This window comes from Prunus persica, chromosome G8, assembly GCF_000346465.2.
Source record: "Prunus persica cultivar Lovell chromosome G8, Prunus_persica_NCBIv2, whole genome shotgun sequence".
NCBI classification, from domain to species: Eukaryota; Viridiplantae; Streptophyta; class Magnoliopsida; order Rosales; family Rosaceae; genus Prunus; species Prunus persica.
Window position 1 is genome coordinate 14,053,808 of NC_034016.1, and position 25,699 is coordinate 14,079,506.

At 36.8% G+C, this 25,699-nt stretch overlaps 3 protein-coding genes across 4 annotated transcripts; all 3 read right to left on the reverse strand.

Annotated features, from left to right (window-relative positions):
• On the reverse strand, positions 150 to 5,263 carry LOC18768227 (TMV resistance protein N). Its single transcript, XM_020570045.1, has 4 exons — positions 4,589 to 5,263; positions 3,082 to 4,174; positions 2,719 to 2,997; positions 150 to 2,591 (listed from the first exon to the last, which is right to left on the reverse strand). The coding sequence occupies exons 1-4, from the start codon at positions 5,143 to 5,145 to the stop codon at positions 1,017 to 1,019; spliced, it is 3,504 nt and encodes a 1,167-aa protein (XP_020425634.1). The 5' UTR covers positions 5,146 to 5,263; the 3' UTR covers positions 150 to 1,016.
• Positions 150 to 19,851, reverse strand: LOC18767772 (TMV resistance protein N). Of its 2 annotated transcripts, XM_020570043.1 has the most exons (5): positions 18,621 to 19,851; positions 15,721 to 16,813; positions 15,357 to 15,635; positions 13,615 to 15,229; positions 150 to 1,006 (listed from the first exon to the last, which is right to left on the reverse strand). In XM_020570043.1, the coding sequence occupies exons 1-4, from the start codon at positions 19,172 to 19,174 to the stop codon at positions 13,631 to 13,633; spliced, it is 3,525 nt and encodes a 1,174-aa protein (XP_020425632.1). In that variant the 5' UTR covers positions 19,175 to 19,851; the 3' UTR covers positions 150 to 1,006; positions 13,615 to 13,630. The 2 variants fall into 2 exon arrangements, with proteins under 2 accessions (XP_020425632.1, XP_020425631.1); XM_020570042.1 differs by lacking the exon at positions 150 to 1,006 and having other exon boundaries at positions 12,659 to 15,229.
• LOC18768997 lies at positions 19,934 to 20,401 on the reverse strand. The gene has a single exon (XM_007199021.2). It carries the CDS (start codon positions 20,284 to 20,286, stop codon positions 20,035 to 20,037), a length of 252 nt encoding a protein of 83 aa, XP_007199083.2. The 5' UTR covers positions 20,287 to 20,401; the 3' UTR covers positions 19,934 to 20,034.

A 25,699-nucleotide genomic window follows, 5' to 3' on the forward strand; every position in this document is an offset into this window, starting at 1 on the left:
TGGTTTAATGGGTTGTCCTGTTAAGGGAAAGCTTGGAGGCAATAATTTAAACTTTTGGAAAAACAATAATCCCAAATGTAAGAACCATTCATCCGCTAATAGCTTGCAAAAATATAATTAAAATGGAAAAACAAAAAACAAAAAACAAATACACTAGTAATAAGTTTATGTATCTACTAAAACTTAATTACATGGAGTCAATCTAATGGATCACTAATGATTTTTTAATCAAAACAACCTAGTTATATATAATTACTGAAAAAAATAATCTCATTTTTCACGGCCCGAGAAGCGAGCAAAGGTCCTTCCAACAAGTTAAACATGTTCACAAGGTGTCACCAAAGCACAAAACGGTCCATAAGCAAACGAACTGTGGCCTCTGAAAGCCTAGAGGAATCCAAGTCCCTCTGAATCTGAGCCATTCTGCTGCTCTCTTTTCTTGCTTCTTTCAACACTTGCTGTTGTTCTTCAACCTCATCATCACCTTCTCCTTGTTTTCCCTTTGATGAAAACACCAGTCGCTTCTTAGCCCCTACCTTGTCTTTCAGCTTTGCCAACTCGCTCATCCAAACCTCCACCACTGCAGACATGCTTGAACTTGAAAACATGAAAACTGGCTTGGTCTTGACTCTTTGAGTTTGATCAAGGATGATGAGGAGAGCTGGCTATTATGCTTGTTGGGTTATATAGAAGAGAGAGAGAGAAAGAGGGCCTTGCCCTTCATGTGGCTTGGATTGGATGAAAAATCAGTGTGTCACAGAGCCGCTGGTTATAGGCTAGAAATATTCCTCGGGAAGAGAGAGAGAGAGAGTAGAAAGTGGGGTATGAGTTTTGTTGAGTGAATGAAAAGCTTCCCCGTGGGCGGGCACACGGAACTCTCTTCTTTAGATTAATCTTGTGGGCGACTTGGCATATTACTATTCATCAATAGTATTCCATTGCATCTTAGTTTTTCTTTTGTCTTATGCCAACATTGTAAATCTCTTTCTCCGAAATACCTATTCACCTCTTTATCATCATCTACAGTAAAAGTAGCCATCTTCATTATCTTCCGAGTCTTGCTCATCTTCACATCGATCAACAAAATTATCTTCATCAAACCTCTCATTAACATCTTCCAAGTCATCGGATTCAGACTCACCATCTTCCGTAAATATAGACAGGTCTTCATCATCCTGTGTCATTACCAGGTGGACCCCGAAGCTTTTAAAACGCAGCGAATCTTCTGCCCAAGTCGGAAAATTAACTCGACACGCAAAAGGCGACTTCGGCCAGGTAATCTGATCATCCCGGTAAAACATTTCTCTGAACTGAATATAGCACAGCCACACATGACCTGACCCTATCTTTTTGAAATAGTAATTGCACTGAATAAAATAAGGTTCCACTCCTGGTTGATTGATGGAAATTTTTGGTACAAAACCATGGAAACGTCGTCTTTTGTTTTGGGGGTTTTCAACAGCAGCGTATAGAGCCAATCCTTGGTTCTGGCATTTGAAGTTTGGAGGGATTTGAATCAAAAATTTACATGCGTTATCACGCTCCTTCACATCCTTATGACAGCTGAACAACGTCGAGAAAACTTCAAAACTTGCTGGAAATACAACCTGAAATCCATGTTTCTGTGAAGACAGAAGGTGATCAAAGAAGAGAGTGATCTGCTCCTTTGCTAAAATGTTATGCTTCTTTGTGAGGTCACGAGCCAGATTGCCGCACAGTCTCTGGCAATTACCCAAGTCCACCAACTCAATCATTTGTAAGTCTTTTTTACCTTTCAGAATGTTGGACAACGATGAAAACCTTTCCAATGATACGCAATCACTCGCCCCTAACTTTACTATTTTTGGTGGAAGTTCCGGAATATCTCGAAGCCTCTTGCAGCCATGCAAGTAAAGATCCCGCAAATTGACAAATTTCGTAATGCATTTGGGAATACTTACAAGGAAATCACTTCGTCTTAGATCAAGTACGTTCAATGTAGACACACAATCAAGAGTCCTCAGGAAATTAAATTCTGATAAATTGTTTCCTTCCAACTTGAATTCCGCAAGACTGGGAAGCGCTAAAGTATGTGATACTGGACTCCCCAAAACTTCAGACTTCACTTTATTTGGAAATCTAACAAGCTTTCGACTTCCTTGGAGACAAATTTCATTTAGATGTTCCAACTCATAAATGCTGGATGGCAGATTCGTCAGATTTTCACAAATGCTTATGTCTAAAAATTCAAGACTGACGAGATATGCAATTGACGCAGGCAATTCTTTGATGCCACTACCACATAGAAACAAGTGACGTAAGGAATCCATCTTCCCCCCAATTTCAGGGAAAGTCTCCAGTCTTCTGCAATATACAAGATAGAGAACTTCTAGAGATTTTGACTTGATTATTGGAAATAGTGTGAGGTTATGGCAACTCTGAAGACTCAATTTCACAAGCTTATCATGAAATCCAACAGAAGGATGAACCTCAACTAAACTTGTGCAGTCGTCTAGATTCAAGGACTGTAAGTTTGGAATTCCAGAGATATTTGGGCTTTTTGTTAGGAATTCACAGCTCTTAAAATTCATGGACGTCAAATTTTGCAAACGCTATATAAGACAAAAATAGAAAATAAAAAGAAGGATCAAACGGTAAGGCATAAACAAGTTCAAGCCATAACTCCAAAAACATAATAAACTTTTGAAAATACGAAGGGATGAAAATAATTTAAATTACCTTGAATCCCTCCCCAAGTTGTGACAAGCGGCTATAAGGCATATAAAGTTCAACAAGTTTCCTTGGATTGAAAGTAGATGGTAAAGTTTGTAGAGGACAATTAGGCCAATGAAGAAACCTCAACTCATTAGATAGATAATCCACGTGATCGCCACTAAATCGTGCATTCACATTGATGAAAAGTCGAAGGTTTTTCATCTTTGAGAAGCTGTCACCACTCAAGCATATGTCATCTGGTGTCGGAAACTTTGCTATGATGCCTTTAATATTATTTGTTCCCTATTATCAAAAAGCAGTAGTGTAAACATACAAAGCTCTTTAGCAAATAAAAATGCAAGTGTACACATCACACAACAGACTTACTGTTCCTTCTGTTAGAACACGATAAACATCCTCGTGAAACCACAATCTGCTACGTTCACCAGGCTCATTTGGCGACTGTAGATAAACTATTCCTCTACCCAATTCTTCAAGCAAGTCATGCATCCCAATTATGCCTCGTTCAATATTTATGAGGGCCTTGTCTACGAGTACTTTAATAGCATACTTAGGCTTGAGGTCACAACCTTCCAGGATCGGTATCACATGGTTCACCTTTCTACCGTTAAAGAAACATGCTATGTCAAGGAAAACTTCTTGCACTGAATATTCCAATGCATCATAGCTTATTTTGAGAGTTTTTTTAATGTCCGGGTGCAGATTCCCATCCAATGCATCATGCCACTCATCTATACTTCTACCACATAGATGAGAACCTAAAACCTTGAGAGCTAAAGGAAGACCTTGAGCATGCTTCAGCACAGTTTCTGCAGCTTTCACATAATCATCATCCAAATTTTTATTTCTCCCACCATTCCAACTAATGAAGAGATCAAGAGATTCACCAAAGTTTAATTTCTTGGCCTTATATATAATACTAACTTGATGAGAAGTTAGCAAATGCTTATCTCTTGTCGTTATGATGATTCTACTGCCCAAACCAAACCAATCACAACCTCCAACTAAGTTGTTTAATTGGTCCAAATGATCCACATCATCTACAATTACAAGGACCTTTTTACCACTCAACCTTTCCTTTATCACACTGATTCCTTTATCGGCACTGGTAACCTTTATTTCCTTTCCCCTTAGAATCTCATCAAGAAGAAGATTTTGTAGGTCGACTAGGCCTCCATATGGTATTGATCTTTCTCTTACTTTTTCCAGAAAACAACTCCCTTCAAACACATGGGCCAGTGAGTTATAAACAGCTTTAGCAACAGTTGTCTTTCCTATTCCAGCAGTCCCCCATATTCCTACCATGCGAACATCATTTCCGTCAACATCTAAAACTTTATGAAGATCTCGTACACGAGCCTGTATTCCGACTTGGTATTTTGCCACATTGATATGGGTATCATTTAATACTTGTAAGGAAATCTCGTTGACAATGTTCTGAATAAATTCAGTTTCACGGCTGCCAATTTCAAGCACAAACAACAATTAAATCAAATGGGATTTTTCTATATATGTTATAAAGAAGTGCTCGATACTAATGTCAATTATGTCATGAATCTATATATATAAAGCAAAAAATAGAGAATAATGAAACATTCAAAATACCATAAAATGTCATTGGTTAATGTAAACATTTTAACAGAAATATATTGAAAATGTCTATTACTCTAGAGATTTCTACCAAATGTCCATCACATTTTAACAGTTAAAATAACAGATTCTGCAACCCTGGGAGAAATAAATTGAAATTAAAGCAGAGCCTCAGAAAAGAAAAAAATAATAACGGATCCTAAATGTATATTAAAGACAGAAATATACCGCATCAGAAAAGGAAAAAAATATAAATAATAATAAATAAATAAATAAAACATACCCCTCCAAGTAATGCGACCCAGACAAATTTGCAGCTTCTGTAAGGGTTTCCTTCCATCTCAGAACCTTCTTCATATTGTCCTCGAATTTACTTTCATCATGGTTAGTAAGTTTCTGTTCTTTGAATTTGCGTTCATGGTTATTCAGTGCCTCGCCATAACTACCTCTTTGGTTCCTTACATCTGAGGGATCCACTTTGTAGAAAACTGGCCAAACCATCTGTTGCTTTGATTTTCTACACTGAATGATATGAACAAGTTCATCCAAGCACCACTTCGAGGATGCATATTTTTCAGAGAATACGATGATGGAACACCTCGATCCTTCAATTGCATCAAGAAGTGCTTGTGATATTTCCTCTCCTCTTGGGAGCTCATCATCTATGAAGGTTCTGATGCCCCTCTGGACCAAATTTTTGTGCAGATGGTCTGTGAAATTGTAGCGTGTGTCCTCACCTCTAAAGCTGAGAAACACATCGTGGGTCCATGAATTGGTGAAAGAAGAAGAAGAAGAAGAAGGGGAAGGAGCTCCTAATAATTGAGTGGTGTCTAGATCCATATTGTTGAAAATTGAACAGGCTGAAAGGGTTGGAAATTATAGTGATTTATTGTCCGAGAGTCTCTGGTTGGCAATGTCAGTGGGGAGACGAATCATGTGAGTGAAAAGTCTTCGTCTTTCTCGGCCCCAAGAGCCCCTACCTCTGCTGGGTCTCTCTAGACCCGAGGGACAGTTTTAAATTTTTTTAATTTTTAATTTTATATAATTATTTAATCAATAAAATAAAACTAGTTTGTTACTCTTTCAAAAGGTTTCCGTGAATGGCGGGAAGAAGAACCACCTTCATTAGTGGTTGAATCCATTTGATTGCAGAAAAGGATGTTGGGAAAGGCTACTTTCCTTTGTTATATATTAGGTGTTTACTCAGTGCTCCGCCATTTGCTTGTATTAAAAATAAAATTAGGCCATCCCATCTGCGAAGTAGTTTCCTCTGTCATTTTCAGAGTGGATGAGAAGTCAAAAGGTGAATATTATAAAACAGAAGACTGCATTTTTGTTGCAACGTACGGTTGTTTCGCAATTCAGAAGTAACGTAGAAGTTCGGCGTGTAGGAAAAAAAGACAAAATGCGTAGATGATGAAGATGCATAAAATAACCTCCTCTAAATATTTTGTTAGAAGACAAAACTTTGTTTCTTTTCCTTTTTTCTTATTATATGACCTAATATTTGAAAAATAATATTGATTCCTTTATCGACAAAATGGCCTAATTATTTACAGAATTTAAATAAATTTTTATAATAAAAATTGATTTTAATCCCCACTTGATACACGCACATAGGACACGCTTAGGATATTCATTAGGAAATAAAATCAATAGGATCCAAAATTTGGTGTTTATAGGATATAGGATGATAAGCTAAATTCAATAGTCTCAATACGAACTCAATATCACTCAAACTCACTATGCAACACATTTCATTCAATTCTTTTGTGCCAAAATAATTGACTACTCGAACATCTTCTAAAAGTTTCATTACGTCCATGGAGTATAACTCAGTTGATTGAGCTCTTTCACCTCCACTTATGTGGGCAAAAGTTCGAGACACCTAGGCACCCAATGAATATTTGTGTAAACCACTCTCCCCCAATCACTTGTGCTATAAAAATATATAAAAAAATAATTACAAATTCCCATGTTTTTCTTATCATTTCCATTGTTTTTTTAATCTAGTTTTTATCAATATCAATAATTTTTCACAGATATTTCCAAATTTTTAGACCACTAATATTTTTGAAACTCTAAATGCCTGTTTGGCATTGTTTATTTGGAGCAAAAATCACTTTCTTAAAAAGTTTTCTTCCACCTAGCTGTTTGGTAAATGAAAAAATAATCTGATTATATGAATAATTGCTGTCAGCCACAGTGATTTGAGGAAGCTGGTCAGGGGGTGATTTTATTTCCGCTTATGCGGAAAGAGGGTGGGGAACCGGTGCTCTTTAATGAATGTTTTAAAAATGCCCAGATTATTCTCATTGGCTTTTGAAAATGACATCCACTATCGTCTTCATTTGATCATGTATTCTTGAATCGCTGCTTCCTCTCCTCTCACGTTACATAGTGAGTTCAGTTCTTCTTCTTCTTCTCTTCACACCTTTCTTCTTTAATTTGTCTCCAAGATTCCTACAACCCCAGATCTAAAGTTTGTTTCTTATCTTTTTTCATTCTGGATTTGGGGCAGTTAGTCCTTTCTGATGGTCCAATCCTGATAGTCACGTTTCTAGTTCTCAACAAAGAACAAATCTTAATGGTCCTTCAAATCAACGGATTGGATCCAGTATCAATTTCATCATTTTGGGTTTTCAGTGCAACAGAGTGATAAAAGGTTTTCAGTGCAACAGAGTGAACAAATCTTATTGTTTTCTTGTGTTTGATGGGCTGCAATGAATTTGTAGGTTGTATCCCCTGTGTTCACTCTCTTTCTGGGTTTCTCTTGTTCTAGTCCTCATTTGCAACTTTATCCAAATTATTTTTTTATAAATTCTCTTGTTCTAGAACACTTTTATTTTTAATACTCATTCTAAACTGGTTTCCTTCAATCCTTTTTTCCGTTTTCAAAATCATTGGGTTTTCAATAATGAAATGCTGTATTAATTGACGACAAACAAAACAAAACAAAACAATGTAGGATCAGCCCACATAACGCATCTGGAAGAAAGAGGCGAAGGGTGGTCATAATTTCTAAATTTACTTCACAATAAGGAAAGGAATGCATATATGCAAGTATGACTGTATGAGTAGCAACGTATATACTCGATGGGAATTGGCATTTGGTTGTTGGCCATGGAGTTAAATGGTGTGAACAAAAATTACTAATGAAGAGGCAAGAGGGCACTGAATACTGCAATCGTGATAGGAAGATTTTGGGTTGTTATTATATTCATTTGTGAATTACAATAGTTGAGTTTTCAATTGATCATAATATTCAGGTTTTAGGTATTGAAATTAAAAATAATAACCTCATGCCCTTTCTAGTCACTATACACAGTCCAAACACTTTTACACAAAAATTTACCAAACATTCGTAAACTTAATATTGTTTCAACATCACTTTTAACAAAAAGTTTACCAAACGCCAAATTGATTTATTTCACAGCTGATTTCTCATATAGCAAATTTAACCATGATTATTTTCACAGCACAGCAATGCCAAACTGACTACCTTACTTCTTACCCAAAAAAATTGTCCTTACTTATTGTAAAATTAATGAGACAATAACTATTTATAACAAAAACCATGATTGCACTCATAATATGCATCAATGTACATCACAGATGCAAAGTAGTTTCATGTCATCTTCATAGTGGATGTGAAGTCAAAGGGAATAAGAAAATGGTCAAAAGGAAACAACAACCAACCACAAAAGAAAAAGAAAAAAGAAGCATCACTACACTTTCGTTGCAACATGGTTATTTAACAAGTAGTTGGGGGTGTGGAAAAAAAGACAAAAGGTCGATTGATGATGAAGATGACTAAAATAGATCAGGATTGTCAAAAATAACATCTATAATTGTTAGAACACAAAATTTTGTTATTGGCGAGTCAGTTAATTCATAATGTGTCATGCTATTAGATAGAAAGGTATTCGTATAATGTATGTGAGTTTAGTAAATTATCGCCCCTCTCAATAAGGGCTTGCAAGTAATGAGACACATAACCTAATTAAAAGACAGGATTGTAATTAAACCGATATTTTGTTGATTAAGAATGAATGCAATTTTCAAAAATAATATCATGAACCCATTCAAATTGAGTGAGAGGGACTTCGTCGATCTTTTCTTCTAGCAGATCAAACTTGTTCAGTATCAAAATGAAGTCTTTATATGGTCAATGACTGGATAGTGAGCGTATGGTGGAATGTCTAGTTTTGGGGTGGGTGGTTTCAATTGGGTTGCCACCAAATATATACTACTAGATAGTAACTTTTGAATTAATGATGCCAAGGGCTTAAATAAGATGGAGTATTTAATCAAACTTCTTGTTTCATGATGCTATAGTCAATTGTTGCATGACTAATACCTTTTTTTTTTTTTTTTTTTTTTTAATTTTATGTTTTTTCGAAAAGGCAGATTTCATTCCATTAGAAAGGAGGAATAATGGGCATGTAATACATAGCCTCGTTAAAACCTTCCCGGAGAAACCACACGTGAAAAATCCCGGAGTAAGAAAGAGTACCACAAATGCTGATGAAGTACACAACAAGAAAAATTACATTGCATCACTATTCCTCCTTTTTAGTTCAAGAGGTATCTTTTTTTTTCTTTTTTTTTGGTGGTTTTCTTTGTGCATGCTCTTGGGATTTATAGTACTTTACTCTGTTGTGATCAATGTTATGTCTAGAGTACCCAATGTTATATAACTCCCCCATTGTAATTTCTATAACTCATAACTCGCAAGAAAGAATTCAACCTCCCCGTAGTTTAGAAAATAACTATTTAATTAAAGATTACAATCTGGTTTGGTTAAGTTAACTGACTATATATATATATAGTAGCAACGGTGCCCACGCGATGCTACAGGTTTTAAAACCCTGTGAAATGTATACAAAGTCGTGAAAATATGTAGGAAATATGGTACTATTTATATAGACATGGAGATCTAAATAGTGGCATCTTTGTTTTGCAAGTTTAATACTCCCAAAGAAAAAATTAGCCAAACTACAGACGCAAAAATGAATCTTAATCAATTCCAAATAATAGAGGCAGTGTTCAAACTTAGAAAGATAGAAGAACTAAAATTCAGATAATGGAGGTAATGTTCAAACTTTGAACATCTCTAACATGACATCACCAAATCAGTAAATATTACACAAAATCAGTATAAAAACACATGAAGACAAAAAAAAAAATAAAAAAAGCAAATATTAACAACAATAGATCATTACACAATTTAGGGTGACCCTAACAACAATTGAGGAATTGATTGCTTTTGTTAGAGACCAAAGCAAGTGTTTCTAAAACAGGGAATAAGAGCATAAAAGTTTTTGAATGTTGGATGCCCATTTTTTACTTTTCCTTCCTCTTCCTCTATTTCCCGAGAAAGCAAATAAACAGAATCAGCCAAATATCACCACAAATCAAATGTATGGTAATTAATTAAATGCCAAAGTAAGAAGTGCCAAAGAATCATTGAGCATAAAATAAAAAAAAACCAAAAATCTGAGTCACCACTTGTAGAAGATTAGCCCTTTGCTGGCAGCTCCTTTCACTTACAAACTCCTTGGTGTTCCAGTGCCACAACAACTTCAGTACTTGCTGCACAATCCAAGCTCCTCAGTACTCGATGCACAATCCAAGCCCTGCAAGCTACATTGGTATTTGTTATGGGTTGCCATAAAAGGGAATTTTCATTTTTAAAGGTCCGTATGTACGAATCTATAAATGAGTTGCAAAACTTCCACAAATATCAAATCAAACCACAGATTAGTGGCAGCATGTATGTACCAAATTGTGGCACATCCCATTTCAGCTCATAAATCGTCAAATAAAAAATCTAAAATACGCATTCATATCATACAAGTTGGAAGGATGAACCAATATTTTGCAAAAGCACAAAACTTTATTAACATCCCAACAAACCCAAAGGATAAAAACAGATAATCAAATCAATCATGAAATACAGAATTACAGACAGAATACGCACATATAAGGATGAAATGCAACAATTAAGACCACTCGCGCCACCCATTTCTCTGTAATTGATCTTTCGCTTTTTCATTGTCAATCCAACATACTTTTAAATCTTTACCAATCAAATTTTACGTCTCCAATTCAACCGGGCATTTCGAGGGGATGCCTCTGACGCAGCCTCCTTCACATCTGCCACCAAAGCCAAACATCAAACCTCAATTAATTCACAAACCCAGAAACCAACCCAACCCAAATTACATAGGGCAGATAGATAAAGAAGCAGGATGAAGCAAAATGATAATAATTGGTCAAACAGAACCCAACATGCACAAAAGCTTCAAATGTCCAAAGCTCCAAAAACAAAACATAATAATAATAACCCGAATTGGGCAAACCAAGTTCTACTCAGTAGTGGGTGGCTCTTGTGGGGAAGAAGATGAAGCTTCATCTGCATAAGAGACCAATGTACACAGTGGGCTTGCGTTTCACGTCCCATGGCTGCGTTTTGCGAGGCCGAGTCTTCCTGTGATGCGCAGTGGCCTTCTTCTGTGGCCTCGACGAACACTCAATCATCAACCCAGTACCTCCACCAACTGAGCCGCGCAATGGGGATGTCTTTGGGACCCCAAACGACTCGATCGCAGATGGGTTCTTCACGGCCACACCCATAGCCACCAATTGAGGCCCCAACACAGCTTCAGTTCTCACAGTGAGAAAAAGACGATGGAATTGGGTTTTCCTTCTCTCAGCGACTCCGACGAAGAGGAGAGAATAGCGCTGGAGGGCAAAACGGCTAATTCACTGCTCATAAGTCAACTCAAGGAAGCAGACCATCACTTAAGCGGGGGCAAAACCGTCACTTCGCTATTCCCAAGCTACAGTCCAGGAACAATGACTCTGGGATCAGTTTTAGTATATATATAATTTATAAATAAATAAAAAGAACTTGTGTATTTTGTTTCTTTGTTTGTTAAAAAATAATGGGAGATATTATTGGCACCCCATTATTTGCTCTTTGCACCCCATATTAATTTTAAACATGAATAATTTATTTAACCTTCGTACATAATTACCGTTAAGGACAAAAAGCATTTATAATAAAAATTAAATTTGCTCACTACACCCCATGTATGTTCCTGCAACTCTAGTTAGAATTTTTTTCTTAAACCATCATGTTCCTACAATCCTAATGAGCTTTATACGCTTATATTGGTGAAAAATATATTGTATTTATTCATGAAGGGTGAGATTGAAGTTAGAGAGGCTTCGAATGAGTTATGAGTTTATTTTTTGGCCTTTTTCAAGCTTGGGATTTCTTGATGGTTCGCTAGTTGCGTTTAGCAAACCAGTACCGAACGCGATAGGTAAATTCGGTGGGATGCCACCGAAACATTGCACCTATTTTGGTTGCGTTTGACTGGCCGTTAACTTCAGATGCAGTGGAGATCCACCATAATATAAACGGTGTTCGGTGGTTTATTACAGAATTTTTACCTACAATTCAGTGGCAACGAACCGAAATATATTTATTTTTTCAGTAACTTATTGTCGACCACAAATTTAATATAAGCTATTTTGACCTTACTCCCATTGAAGGAACAAAAACAAGATGACGCCCTTAAAATAGATGACACATCATCAAATGTGATGGTCATCTCACTAAAAGGCATGTGAAAGATGTTCGTTTCAAGATGCCATCTCTCAATAAAGGTAGATATAACAATCTTATCTGCATTCCGATAAGAACACTAAATAAGTTGCTCCAATCCATACCTCTAAATGTACCATTTGAATATACCATTATTTGGATTAGCCCTCCAATTTCACTAATGAAGGATAGATGTCTTCGACATGCACCTAAGGTGCTCACATTCCTAGTAAAAAACAATATTAAGTACAAACTCAATAACGAATTCAGTAGATGATCACTGAAACAAGAAACGAATTCACGGAAACAAAAAATGAATTCAGTTGACTACTACTGAAAAACATAAACATATTCAATAGACTGTCACTAAAAAACTGAAACAGATTATGTGAACTACTATTGAAAAACGTAAACACATTCGGTGGGTAGCTACTGAAAATAGAAAACAAATTCGATGGACTACCGTTGAACAAGGTAACGATTTTAGTGGGGTTTACACAGGTAAGTTAGGGAATGGGGTTCATGAGGGCAATCTAGGAAGAAAAATGAGGTGTATTGAGTAATTTTAAAATTTCCTAAAATTCAGTGGGGTGTAAGGAGAATATGAGGTGGAAAGAGCAAATGTTAGAGTGCCAATAAAATCATCCAAAAATAATATATGGTTTAATGGGTTGTCCTGTTAAGGGAAAGCTTGGAGGCAATAATTTAAACTTTTGGAAAAACAATAATCCCAAATGTAAGAACAATTCATCCACTAATAGCTTGCAAAATTATAATTTAAATGGAAAAACAAAAAACAAATGCACTAGTAATAAGTTAATGTATCTACTAAACTTAATTACATGGAGGCAATCTAATGGATCACTAGTGATTTTTTAGTCAAAACAACCTAGTTATATATAATTACTGAAAAAAATAATCTCATTTTTCACGGCCCAAGAACGGGCAAGGGTCCTTCAATAAGTTAAACATGTTTACAAGGTGTCACCAAAGCACAAAACGGTCCATAAGCAAACGAACTGTGGCCTCTGAAAGACTAGAGGAATCCAAGTCCCTCTGAATCTGAACCATTCTGCTGCTCTCTTTTCTTGCTTCTTTCAACACTTGCTGTTGTTCTTCAACCTCATCATCACCTTCTCCTTGTTTTCCCTTTGATGAAAACACCAGTCGCTTCTTAGCCCCTACCTTGTCTTTCAGCTTTGCCAACTCGCTCATCCAAACCTCCACCACTGCAGACATGCTTGAACTTGAAAACATGAAAACTGGCTTGGTCTTGACTCTTTGAGTTTGATCAAGGATGATGGGGAGAGCTGGCTATTATGCTTGTTGGGTTATATAGAAGAGAGAGAGAGAGAGAGAGAGAGAGAGAGAGAGGGCCTTGCCCTTCATGTGGCTTGGATTGGATGAAAAATCAGTGTGTCACAGACAGCCGTTGGTTATAGGCTCGCACACAGGATTTAGTTTTAGGAATATTCCAGAGAGAGAGAGAGAGAGAGAGAGAGAGAGAGAGAGTACAAAGTGGGGTATGAGTTTTGTTGAGTGAATGAAAAGCTTCCCAGTGGGCGCACGGAACTCTCTTCTTTAGATTGTGGGCGACTTGGCATATTACTATTCATCAATAGTATCCATTGCATCTTAGTTTTTCTTTTGTCTTATTCCAACATTGCAAATCTCTCTTCCGGGTCAACCACCTCTTCATCATCATCTTCAGTAAAAGTAGCCATCTTCATTATCTTCACAGCTGAAGTAGTCATGTTCCGAGTCTTGCTCATCTTCACATAGATCAACACCTGATTCAGACTCATCGGATTCAGACCTGTCATTAGCATCTTCCAAGTCATCGGATTCAGACTCACCATCTTCCGTAAATATAGACAGGTCGTCATCATCCTGTGTCATTACCAGGTGGACCCCGAAGCTATTAAAACGCAGCGAATCTTGTGTCAAATTCTGAAAATTAACTTGACACGCAAAAGGCGACTGCGGCCAGGTAATCTGATCATCCCGGTAAAACATTTCTCTGAATCGAATATAGCACAGCCACACATGACCTGACCCTATCTTTCTGAAATGGTAATCGAACTGAATATAATGAGGTACCACTTCTGGTTGATTGACGGAAATTTTTGTTAGAAAACCATGGTAACGTCGTCTTTTATTTTGCGGGTTTTCAACAGCAGCATATAGAGCCAATCCTTGGTTCTGGCATTTGAAGTTTGGAGGGATTTCAATCAAAAGTTCACATGCTTCATCACGCTCCTTCACATCGTTATGACAGCTGAACAACGTCGAGAGAGCTTCAAAACTTGCTGGAAATACAACCTGAAATCCATGTTTCTGTGAAGACAGAAGGTGATCAAAGAAGAGTGTGATCTGCTCCTTTGGTAGAATGTTTGGTTTCTTTGGGAGGTCACGAGCCAGATTGCCGCACAGTCTCTGGCAATTACACAAGTCCACCAACTCAATCATTTGTGAGTCTTTTTTACCTTTCAGAATGTTGGACAATGATGAAAACCTTTCCAATGATATGCAATCACTCGCCTCTAACTTTACTATTTTTGGTGGAAGTTCCGGAATATCTTGAAGCCTCTTGCAGCCATGCAAGTAAAGCTCCCGCAAATTGACAAATTTCATAATGCATACGGGAATACTTACAAGGAAATCACTTCTTGTTAGATCAAGTGCACTCAATGTAGACACACAATCAAGAGTTCTGAGGAAATTAATTTCTGATAAATTGCTTCCTTCCAAAGTGAATGCCTCAAGTCTGGGAAGCGCTAAAGGATGTGATACTGCACTCCCCAAAACTTCAGACTTCACTTTATTTGGAAATGTAACAAGCTTTCGACTTCCTTGGAGACAAACGTGGTTTAGATGTTCCAACTCATAAATGCTGGGTGGCAGATTCGTAAGATTTTCACGATTCCTTAGGTCTAAAAATTCAAGACTGATGAGATATGCAATTGATGCAGGCAATTCTTTGAAGCCACTACCAGATAGAAACATGCAACGTAAGGAATCCATCTTTCCCCCAATTTCAGGGAAAGTCTCCAGTCTTCTGCAATCTTCAAGATTGAGAACTTGTAGAGATTTTGACTGGATTATTGGAAATAGTGTGAGGTTATAGCATCTCACAAGACTCAAGTCAACAAGCTTATCATGAAATCCAACAGAAGGATGAACCTCAACTAAACTCGTGCAGTCGTCCAGATTCAAGGACTGTAAGTTTGGAATTCCAGAGATATTTGGGGTTTTTGTTAGGAATTCACAGCTCTCAAAATTCATGGACTTCAAATTTTGCAAACGCTATATGAGACAAAAATAGAAAAGAAAAAGAAGGATCAAACGATAAGGCATAAACAAGTGCAAGCCATAACTCCAAAAACTTAATAAACTTTTGAAAATACGAAGGGATGAAAATAATTTAAATTACCTTGAATCCCTCCCCAAGTTGTGACAAGCGGCTACAAGGCATATAAAGTTCAACAAGTTTACTTGGATTGAAAGTAGATGGTAAAGTTTGTAGAGGACAATCAGGCCAATGAAGAAACCTCAACTCATTAGATAGATAATCCACGTGATCACCATAAAATCGTGCATTCACATTGATGAAAAGTCGAAGGTTTTTCATCTCTGAGAAGCTGTCACCACTCAAGCATATGTCATCTGGTGTCGGAAACTTTGCTATGATGCCTTTAATATTGTTTGTTCCCTATTATCAAAAAGCAGTAGTGTTAACATACAAAGCTCTTTAGCAAATAAAAATGCAAGTGTACACATCACACACACAGACTTACTGTTCCTTCTGTTAGAACACGATAAACATCCTCGTGAAACCACAATCTGCTACGTTCACCAGGCTCATCTGGCGACTCTTGATAAACTATTCCTCTACCCAATTCTTCAAGCAAGTCATGCATCCCAATTATGCCTTGTTCAATATTTATGAGGGCCTTGTCTACGAGTACTTTAATAGCATACTTAGGCTTGAGGTCACAACCTTCCAGGATCGGTATCACATGGTTCACCTTTCTACCGTTAAAGAAACATGCTATATCAAGGAAGACTTCTTGCACCGAATATTCCAATGCATCATAGCTTATTTTGAGAGTTTTTTTAATGTCCGAGTGCAGATTCCCATCCAATGCATCATGCCACTCATCTATACTTCTACCACATAGATGGGAACCTAAAACCTTGAGAGCTAAAGGAAGACCTTGAGCATGCTTCACCACAGTTTCTGCAGCTTTCACATAATCATCATCCAAATTTTTATTTCTCCCACCATTCCAACTAATGAAGAGATCAAGAGATTCACCAAAGTTTAATTTCTTGGCCTTGTATATAATACTAACTTGATGAGATCTTAGCAAATGCTTATCTCTTGTCGTTATGATAATTCTACTGCCCAAACCAAACCAATCACAACCTCCAACTAAGTTGTTTAATTGGTCCAAATGATCCACATCATCTACAATTACAAGGACCTTTTTACCACTCAACCTTTCCTTTATCACACTGATTCCTTTATCGGCACTGGTAACCTTTATTTCCTTTCCTCTTAGAATCTCATAAAGAAGAAGATTTTGTAGGTCGACTAGGCCTCCATATGGTATTGATCTTTCTCTTACATTTTCCAGAAAACAACTCCCTTCAAACACATGGGCCAGTGAGTTATAAACAGCTTTAGCAACAGTTGTCTTTCCTATTCCACCATTCCCCCATATTCCTACCATGCGAACATCATTTCTGTCAACGTCTAAAACTTTACGAATATCTAGTACACGAGCCTCTATTCCAACTTGGTATTTTGCCACATTGATATGGGTATCCTTTAATACTTGTAAGGAAATCTCGTTGACAATGTTCTGAATAAATTCAGTTTCAGGGCTGCCAATTTTAAGCACAAACAACATTTAAATAAAATGGGATTTTTCTATATATGTTTTAAAGAAGTGCTCGACTCGATACTAGTGTAAATTATGTCGTGAATTTTAGATGATGGAGTTACTACATCATGATATTTGATATGTCTAGACACTTCTTCTTATTAAAATCTCGGTTTATTAGTTAAAAGTTGGACTCAACATCCATAACTGTCTTACATTTATCAAGAAGAATAATTAAATGAGGGTTTTATAATCAACATAAGGAAGAGCTGTTTGGTAGGTATCTAAGACTAATAAATTAATTAAGTATTTTGTTCTTGGAAATTATGTAATTTATGGACAACATTTTATATATGTTTGTTGCATGTTATCATATACCATAGGCTTAATTTTTTCAAATCCTCTAGGTGTGGGATTGCCCTGGAGAGAGAGAGAGAGAGAGAGAGAGAGAGAGAGAGAGAGAGAGAGAGAGAGAGAGAGAGAGAGAGAGAGAGAGAGAGAGAGAGAGAGAGAGGTGGTGGATGGGATAGAGGAAGGTGGAGGGAGGGTCATAAGAGAGGCGTGAGTGCGGCTGTTTATGGCAGGGATGGGTTGATTTGAGAACTTATTATTTTTTTCACAATATTAAACCCAAATAAATAAGTTAGGGAAAGTACATCAAACATGGTTTTCTTCTTCTGTCTTACACTCCCCTTCTATTTTCTTACTCTATCGTTTAATCGCTCTTCTCGATTTCTCCTTACTAAACAATTGTTTATCAAACATGTTACTATTGTAATAGATTTTGATGTTGTCTTTTGTCTATTTTTGCTCATTTTGCTTCAAGATCTTGAATTTGTCGTTTGGTGGTTGACAAATGAAGTGCAGAAAATATATCTAATCTGTAGTTTCTATTCATTTTCAGTACTTTTGATTGCATATCTTGAATTTATATTGTTTGATGGCTGAGAACATGAGGGAAAAACAAACAATTAGAAAATTCATGAACAAGCTATGATGTTAGGGAAAGCTTGTGATGGAATGGACACTACGATAACAATAGAAGAGATTGGTTTTCGTAACAGAGTGATTTTATTAGAAAGGAGAGATGTACACTGCTTGCTTGGTGTAGAACTATGAGGCTATTAATAATGTAGCTATTGGTTGGCTAATTGGCCTTTCAGTGATGTAACTATTTGCTACTTAGTGGGTTTGTAAGATTGCAGGATTTCATCCAACACAAAAAATAAAGGACTGCAGGATTCCACTGGCATATTACACAAAGCCTTGTAATCTCCTCTGTTTCTATTAGATTGTGTGAGGCTTAGATATAAGAATAGTGTTTGGCTTTCTAGTAGATTTCTTAGTTACAATTCACATTACAACACTTCAATCCTATTTATTGGCAATGTTTTCCGGCAAGTTTGCCGACTTGACCAACCACCATGTCTACTACTTGGCTTTATCAAATATTATCAGCCACATAAGCTGCAGCTTGCTCTAGACTGGAGCATTCTACAAAACTCCTTATATGTTTGTGGCTATTTGTTTAGCCGGCAAAGTTCACCGACTTGGTCATTTAGTCCAGTAGCTACCCTCTTCTAGATTCTACTACAATTATCTTAGATATCTGATAGCTATTGTAGCACTTTGGGATTCTAAATTATTACTCTAGAGATTTCTACCAAATGTCCATCACATTTTAACAGTTAAAATAACAGATTCTGCAACCCTGGGAGAAATAAATTGAAATTAAGGCAGAGCCTCCTGATCCTAAATGTATATTAAAGATAGAAATATACCGCATTCAGAAAAGAAAAAAAACATACCCCTCCAAGTAATGCGACCCAGACAAATTTGCAGCTTCTGTAAGGGTTTCCTTCCATCTCAGCACCTTCTTCATATTGTCCTCGAATTTACTTTCATCATGGTTAGTAAGTCTCTGTTCTTTGAATTTGCGTTCATGGTTATTCAGTGCCTCGCCATAACTACCTCTTTGGTTCCTTACATCTGAGGGATCCACTTTGTAGAAAACTGGCCAAACCATCTGTTGCTTTGATTTTCTACACTGAATGATATGAACAAGTTCATCCAAGCACCACTTCGAGGATGCATAGTTTTCAGAGAATACGATGATGGAACACCTCGATCCTTCAATTGCATCAAGAAGTGCTTGTGATATTTCTTCTCCTCTTGGGAGCTCATCATCTATGAAGGTTCTGATGCCCCTCTGGACCAAATTTTTGTGTAGATGGTCTGTGAAATTGTAGCGTGTGTCCTCACCTCTAAAGCTGAGAAACACATCGTGTGTCCATGAATTGGTGAAAGAAGAAGAAGAAGAAGGGGAAGGAGCTCCTAATAATTGAGTGGTGCTTAGATCCATATTGTTGAAAATTGAACAGGCTGAAAGGGTTGGAAATTATGGTGATTTATTGTCCAAGAGTTTCTGGTTGGCAATGTCAGTGGAGAGAAGAAACATGCGAGTGAAAAATCTTGGTCTTTCTGGGCCCCAAGAGCTCCTACCCCTGCTGGGTCTCTCTAGACCCGAGGGACAGTTTAACCAAAAATAAACGTAGTAATAATAACACACTGGTAACAGCACTCTCACCCAATTGTCATGACAAATAGCAAGGGCTGTTACTATTTATGCAAAATTGGTCAAAGAAAGTATTCGGTACTCTGTCATTAAGACAATTTACGCCCCACTACATTGCTCATGGTTGCGTTTGTCTCCTAAAATACAACCACCACTTACAATTGTAACTTTTTTCATTTTACATTTCAAACTTCAAATCCAGTCGGCAATTAGACCAGTATTAACTAGTACATGCAGTTACATAAAAATTTGAATGCAAACCCTTTGTGTCTAGAAACAATTCTGCACTAAAAATAGTTTTCAGTTCAACATTGGTCGTGTGTGTTTATTTTCTTGTCTCACCACAACAACTTCCAAAACCACAGCAAAGCTAGCTGCAGTCATTTTGTCACAAAATTGTTCGTTTGTTAAAAATAGTTTATGGTTTAATGGTTTGTTCTGTTAAGGGAAAGCTTGGTTGCAATAATTAAACTTTTGGTTTATATATAATTCCTTTAAATCCAAATGTAAGAACCATTAATTCATCCGCTAATAGCTTGCAAAAATTGATTAAAATGGAAAAACAAAAAACAAATACACATCAAATTAATAGTACAGTTATATATATGCAAGATTAGACTAATATTTTAAACATGTTTACAAGGTGTTCACCAAGGCACAAAACGGTCCATAAGCAAACAGACTGTGGCCTCTGAAAGCGTAGAGGAATCCAAGTCCCTCTGAATCTGAGCCATTCTGCTGCTCTCTTTTCTTGCTTCTTTCAACACTTGTTCTTCTTCAACCTCATCATCACCCTCTCCTTGTTTGCCCTTTGATGAAAACACCATTCGCTTCTTAGCTCCTACCTTGTCTTTCAGCTTTGCAAACTCGCTCATCCAAACCTCCACCACTGCAGACATAATTGAACTACTTGAAAACTTGAAATTATTGCTTGGTCTTGACTCTTGAGTTTGATCAAGGATGATGAGGAGAGCTGGCTATTATGCTTGTTGGGTTATATAGAAGACAGAGAGAGAGAGAGAAAGAAAGAGGGCCTTGCCCTTCATGTGGTTTGGATTGGATGAAAAATAAGTGTGTCACAGCCGTTGGATATAGGTTCGCACACAGGATTTAGTTTTAGGAATATTCGTTGGAGAGAGAGAGAGAGAGAGAGAGCAGAAGTGGGGTATGAGTTTTGTGGAGTGAATGAAAAGCTTCTCCGTGGGCGTGTGTCCTCACCTCTAAAACTGAGAAACACATCGTGGGTCCATGAATTGGTGAAAGAAGAAGAAGAAGAAGGGGAAGGAGCTCCTAATAATTGAGTGGTGTCTAGATCCATATTGTTGAAAATTGAACAGGCTGAAAGGGTTGGAAATTATAGTGATTTATTGTCCAAGAGTCTCTGGTTGGCAATGTCAGTGGGCAGAAGAATCATGTGAGTGAAAAGTCTTCGTCTATGTGGGCCCCAAGAGCCCCTACCTCTGCTGGGTCTCTCCAATCTAGGAGAAATTATAGAGTAGTACCGTATCACCACGTCAGCTGGTGATACTTCCACTCAAAATATGCCATGTGTAATTTTTTAAAATTAATTATTCTTCATTACAGCTGGACTTTATTTTTATCCGCTGAAATAAATTAGAAAAATAAAAAACTTAAAAAAAAAAAGAGAGAATATCCCAGCAACCCAACCCTTACCCCCACGCCACCCCTCTGTCGTCGTCTTCCGACTGCCATCAACAGTCATTAGTAAGAGAGCCAAATCCCCACAGCCTAATAAATTTTTGCAACAAGGAAACTTCATCATCATTGTCAATGAATGTTAATATATGATGGAGTTTATTAGATCCAATATAATACCCAACACAATCAACCCTTTCCATATCAATTTCATGCTGGTCGATTTGTAGCCTGTTTGTTATAGACCCACCTCCCATCCCAACCTTCTTCACATCTGCTAGTGAGACCTTCATCAATGAAAAAATATATATGGATCTTGGGGTAGTCACCAAAAGGTTGAGAAAGTTGAAGAACGGCAACAGAGAGAGAGAGAGAGAGAGAAATAAATAAAAGAGAGGGACGGGGCGGCGACCAGAGCGGCGGTGCGAGGTAGGCATGTTGGGGGTAGGCTGTGGCTATGCTCTTTTTTTTTCCATTGTTTATTTTCTTAATTTTATTTTAAAGGGTAAAAATTAGGTTAATGTCCAGTTGTAAAATAAAGTTTGAGTTGTTAAAAAATAAAGACACATGTCATATTTTGAGTGGGAATATCACCAGCTGACGTGGTGATACGGTACTACTCTATAATTTCTCCCAATCTAGACCCGAGGGACAGTTTTAATTTTATATGATTATTTATAATTCCAACAGCTATATTTTATAATTATCTTTTTGTTTTGCTTTCTCTTTTCGTTATATTTTCTTCTTTTTATTTATAATTATTGTTTATCTTTATTAATGATTGTCGTTTATTTTTTCAAATTCAATGATAAATCACATAATTCAGGTCCTTTAGAAAACTACTTTCAGGTCCTTTTCACTAATAACCAAAATAAATACAACCAAATTAATAAATGGCTTGGCATGAGGAGTTTATGGCATGGGAGCTAAGCTTTCACAAGTTTAGCAATTTAAGAAAGAGAAAGCATGAGTTTCTTGCATAATACAAAGATCAAAATGGGGCAGAAGAAAATTAGGAGGATTCCTATCTTAGGGAAAGAAGAAAACAGCGAGAGAAGAAGATTGGGTGGCTTGAGTAAATTCTCAGTTGCTTGACAAAGCTTGGTCAGGCTCTGGATGATGATTTTGCTGGGTAATGAGCCCTTTGTGGTTCCAAGGGTTTGACGCAGCTGGACCTCCTCATGAAGGTGAGGCGCACTTGCTTTCCTTCTTGGTTTTCAAAACGGAGCTAACAGAGGAAAAGAAAACAGGTATAGTCTTTTGCCCGGTGGGTACTTTCCTTACATACATGGATTTCCTTTGGTTCCTGCTATGGCTTCCCATTGACTGTCTTGAAGCTTTGACAAAGATGGAGCACGATGTCAGATTTTTATAAGGCGTTGGGCTGGGCTTGTGTGTACAGTGTTGGGTTATTAACGTATTATCTCCAGCATCTAATGGGTTTTCATCAAGCTGCCGGAAATAGCTTACTTATCTTAGGCATTTTTACTGATGTAGGTTTATCTAAGTGTCATAATAGGTTACTAGATGTCCTCCTAAGGCATTGGACCATTCTTTTCTCCTTCTTTCATGCTAACCCATGTATTTGGGCCTGAAGAATGGGCCTGAGTTTTAATACTCCCAAGTAGCTTAAAACTTTCATTCCTCGAACCCTCAATGGGCCCTGTGATTGCTTGTTTCCTTCCATACCACAACATTCTCAGCAAGCCCCGGGTAATTTTGTGGCTTGGACTCACTTAAGCTTGTGGCACAGCTTGGTATTAGAATAGTGGTCCTTTGCACGGCATTTATTTAACATGCTTGCATTTGAGTTTTTATCATGCCGTGATAGGCTATAATTGGGCCAAGTAACACTGGATGGGTAGATGAGCATGATTTTGTGGAGCCGGTATGCTCTTGACCCCTTTTGTGCATGCTTGCTTGGTATGACACGTGAATTGTGGCTTGCATTGATGCGTCCTTCAAATTCTCTTTTGTTCCGATCGGGCTCCTTTTGCATTCAATCTCTCTGTGTTAGGCCAGAAATTGATCTGGGCCTAGCTCCTTGAATTTCTAGGCCTCAACAAATGCAAATCCTTTGTGACTAAAAACAATTCTGCACTAAAATTTTTGAAAAATAATATCGATGCCTTTATCAACAAAATGGCCTAATTCACAGAATTTAGGTAAATTTTAAACAAAAATTGATTAAAAAAACCAGAGAAATGCCATCATATTTTAATCCCCACTAGATACATGCACATAAGACGCGCTTAGGATATTCATTCGGATATAAAATCAATAGGATCCAAAATTTGGTGTTTATCAGATTTAGGATGATAAGCTAAATTTGATAGTCTCAATACGACTTGAATTGAATTCGGTAATCTTATTATAATTCACATTGTTTGTTAACTTGTAATATAATCACCTTAAATCACTCAAACTCACTATGCAACACATTTCATTCAATTCTTTTGTGTCAAAATAATTGACTACTTGAACATCTTTTAAAAGTTTCATTACGTCAATGGGGTATAACTCAGTTGACTAAGCTCTTCCACCTCCACTCATGTAGGCAAAAGTTCGAGACACTCAGGCACCTAATGAATATTTGTGTAAACCACCCCCCCAATCACTTGTACTATATAAAAAAATTCATTACAAATTTTCATGTTTTTCTTATCATTTCCATTATTTTTAAAAAAAAAATCTAGTTTTTATCAATATCGAAAATTTTTCACGTATATATATTTCCAAATTTTTAGACCACAAATATTTTTGAAACCATCGATATTTAGTACCTTACTTCTTACCAAAAAACTTTCTGTAAGGATTGTATTTTGACATGTTTGTTGTTTGGCTCTTCTCTTGTATTTCACAAAACCATTGTATTAATTCTTGTTATAGACTAGAGGTTGTGTCTGAAATAGATTGAAGATAAATTCGAGTCCTCACGTTGCTGCCAAAGGTAAATCTCACATGCATTCTCACTGGATTAATACATGTTCACGTGTATTAATCCAACATTCATTCTTACGTGTTTGCTGCAACATTTCTCTTTATTTCAGCTTTGACAGACTTTCTTAAAACTCTGTCTACAAAAGGAATAATTCTATCTTTGGTGGTGGTGTCTTGAGCCGCTCCCATGCTAAAAGTCTGGAGCTTGAAAAAACAGTGTGATTTTCAAAAGCTCTATATATATATTCTTCTAGACAGAGTTGCAAAAACAACTTTTTGACTCATGCATTTTTAATAGATGACTTATGCCTTCTTTCTAGATATACTCTGGACATGAAAACCGAGAGGGAATAAAACTCTGAAAAGAGTTTGCCTTCAGCCAAAGTTCATATCCTGAGGGTTATGAGAATGATTGCATTCACATAAATGCTTCCCCAAGATGACTTTAAAGCTTTAATGGCTGGCTGTTTTTTCTTCACTTCAATCTTCTTTAATGTTTCAGCTAGTATATGTTACTTGAGAGTATACGATTGATAGTATACATATAACCTTCTCCGTGTATACATTTACAAGATTGCGGCTGCAAACCTTTTCTTTGTTGTTGTTATGTTGAATTAAACTACATGCTTCAAGTACTTTACTTCTAGTTTATTCTTCACGACACTTAGGTTTCATTTGTCTAGCTCAATTATTCTCTGTGATTGAGATAGATGAATCTTGAAATCATGACTCACCTCATACATCAAAATTACATACAACTAGAGCTTGGTGCTCTTGAGAGGATTTGCTGCTACGAGATAAAGAAAAGGTGCTTGTTGAAAGGTTGATTGAAGCTGCCTATAGGTGATAGATTGAGCTAAGTCTTCTTTCATTTTTCTTGTATTTCTTAATGAGTGGATTGGATCTCTCCTGATTTGGTGCTCCCAGTTTTTCACCTACTTGGGTTTTCTGGGTCAACAACTCCTGTGTGTCGTTTACTTTCAGCTGTTAATTGTCTTCCCTTATTAATCACATAATTGTTTGTATGTGTATGTGTACGACTTAACAGAACTTTTTAAAATTGGTAGGTCTTTGACCGGTAGCCTACTTCACCCCCCTTTGTAGGCTCTTAGAGCTTAGGGTTTGGTTTTACACGTTCCTTATTTATTGTAAAATTAATGAGACTAACTATTTATAACAAAAGCCATAATTTCACTCATAATAAGCATCAATATACATTACAGATGCGAAGTATTTTCCTGTCATCTTCATAGTGGATGTGAAGTCAAAGGAAATAAGAAAATGGTCAAAAGGAAACACCGACAAACCACAAAATGAAAAAGAAAAAAGAAGCATCAATACACTTTCGTTGCAACATTGGTGTTTACCAAGTAGTTGGGGTGTGGAAAAAAAAGAAGACAAAAGGTCGATTGTTGATGAAGTTGACTGAAATAGATCAGGATTTTCAAAATTAACCTCCATAATTGTTAGAAGACAAAATTTTGTTATTGGCGAGTCAATTAATTCATAAAATTGAGCTTTCACATTGGTGAAAAGTTGAAGGTTTTTCATCTTTGAGAAGCTGTCATCACTCAAGCATATGTCATCTGGTGTCGGAAACTTTGCTATGATGCCTTTAATATTGTTTGTTTCCTATTATTAAAAAAAAAAAGAAGTTGTTTTAACATACAAAGCTTTATAGCAAATAAAAATGCAAGTGTACACACACACAGAGAC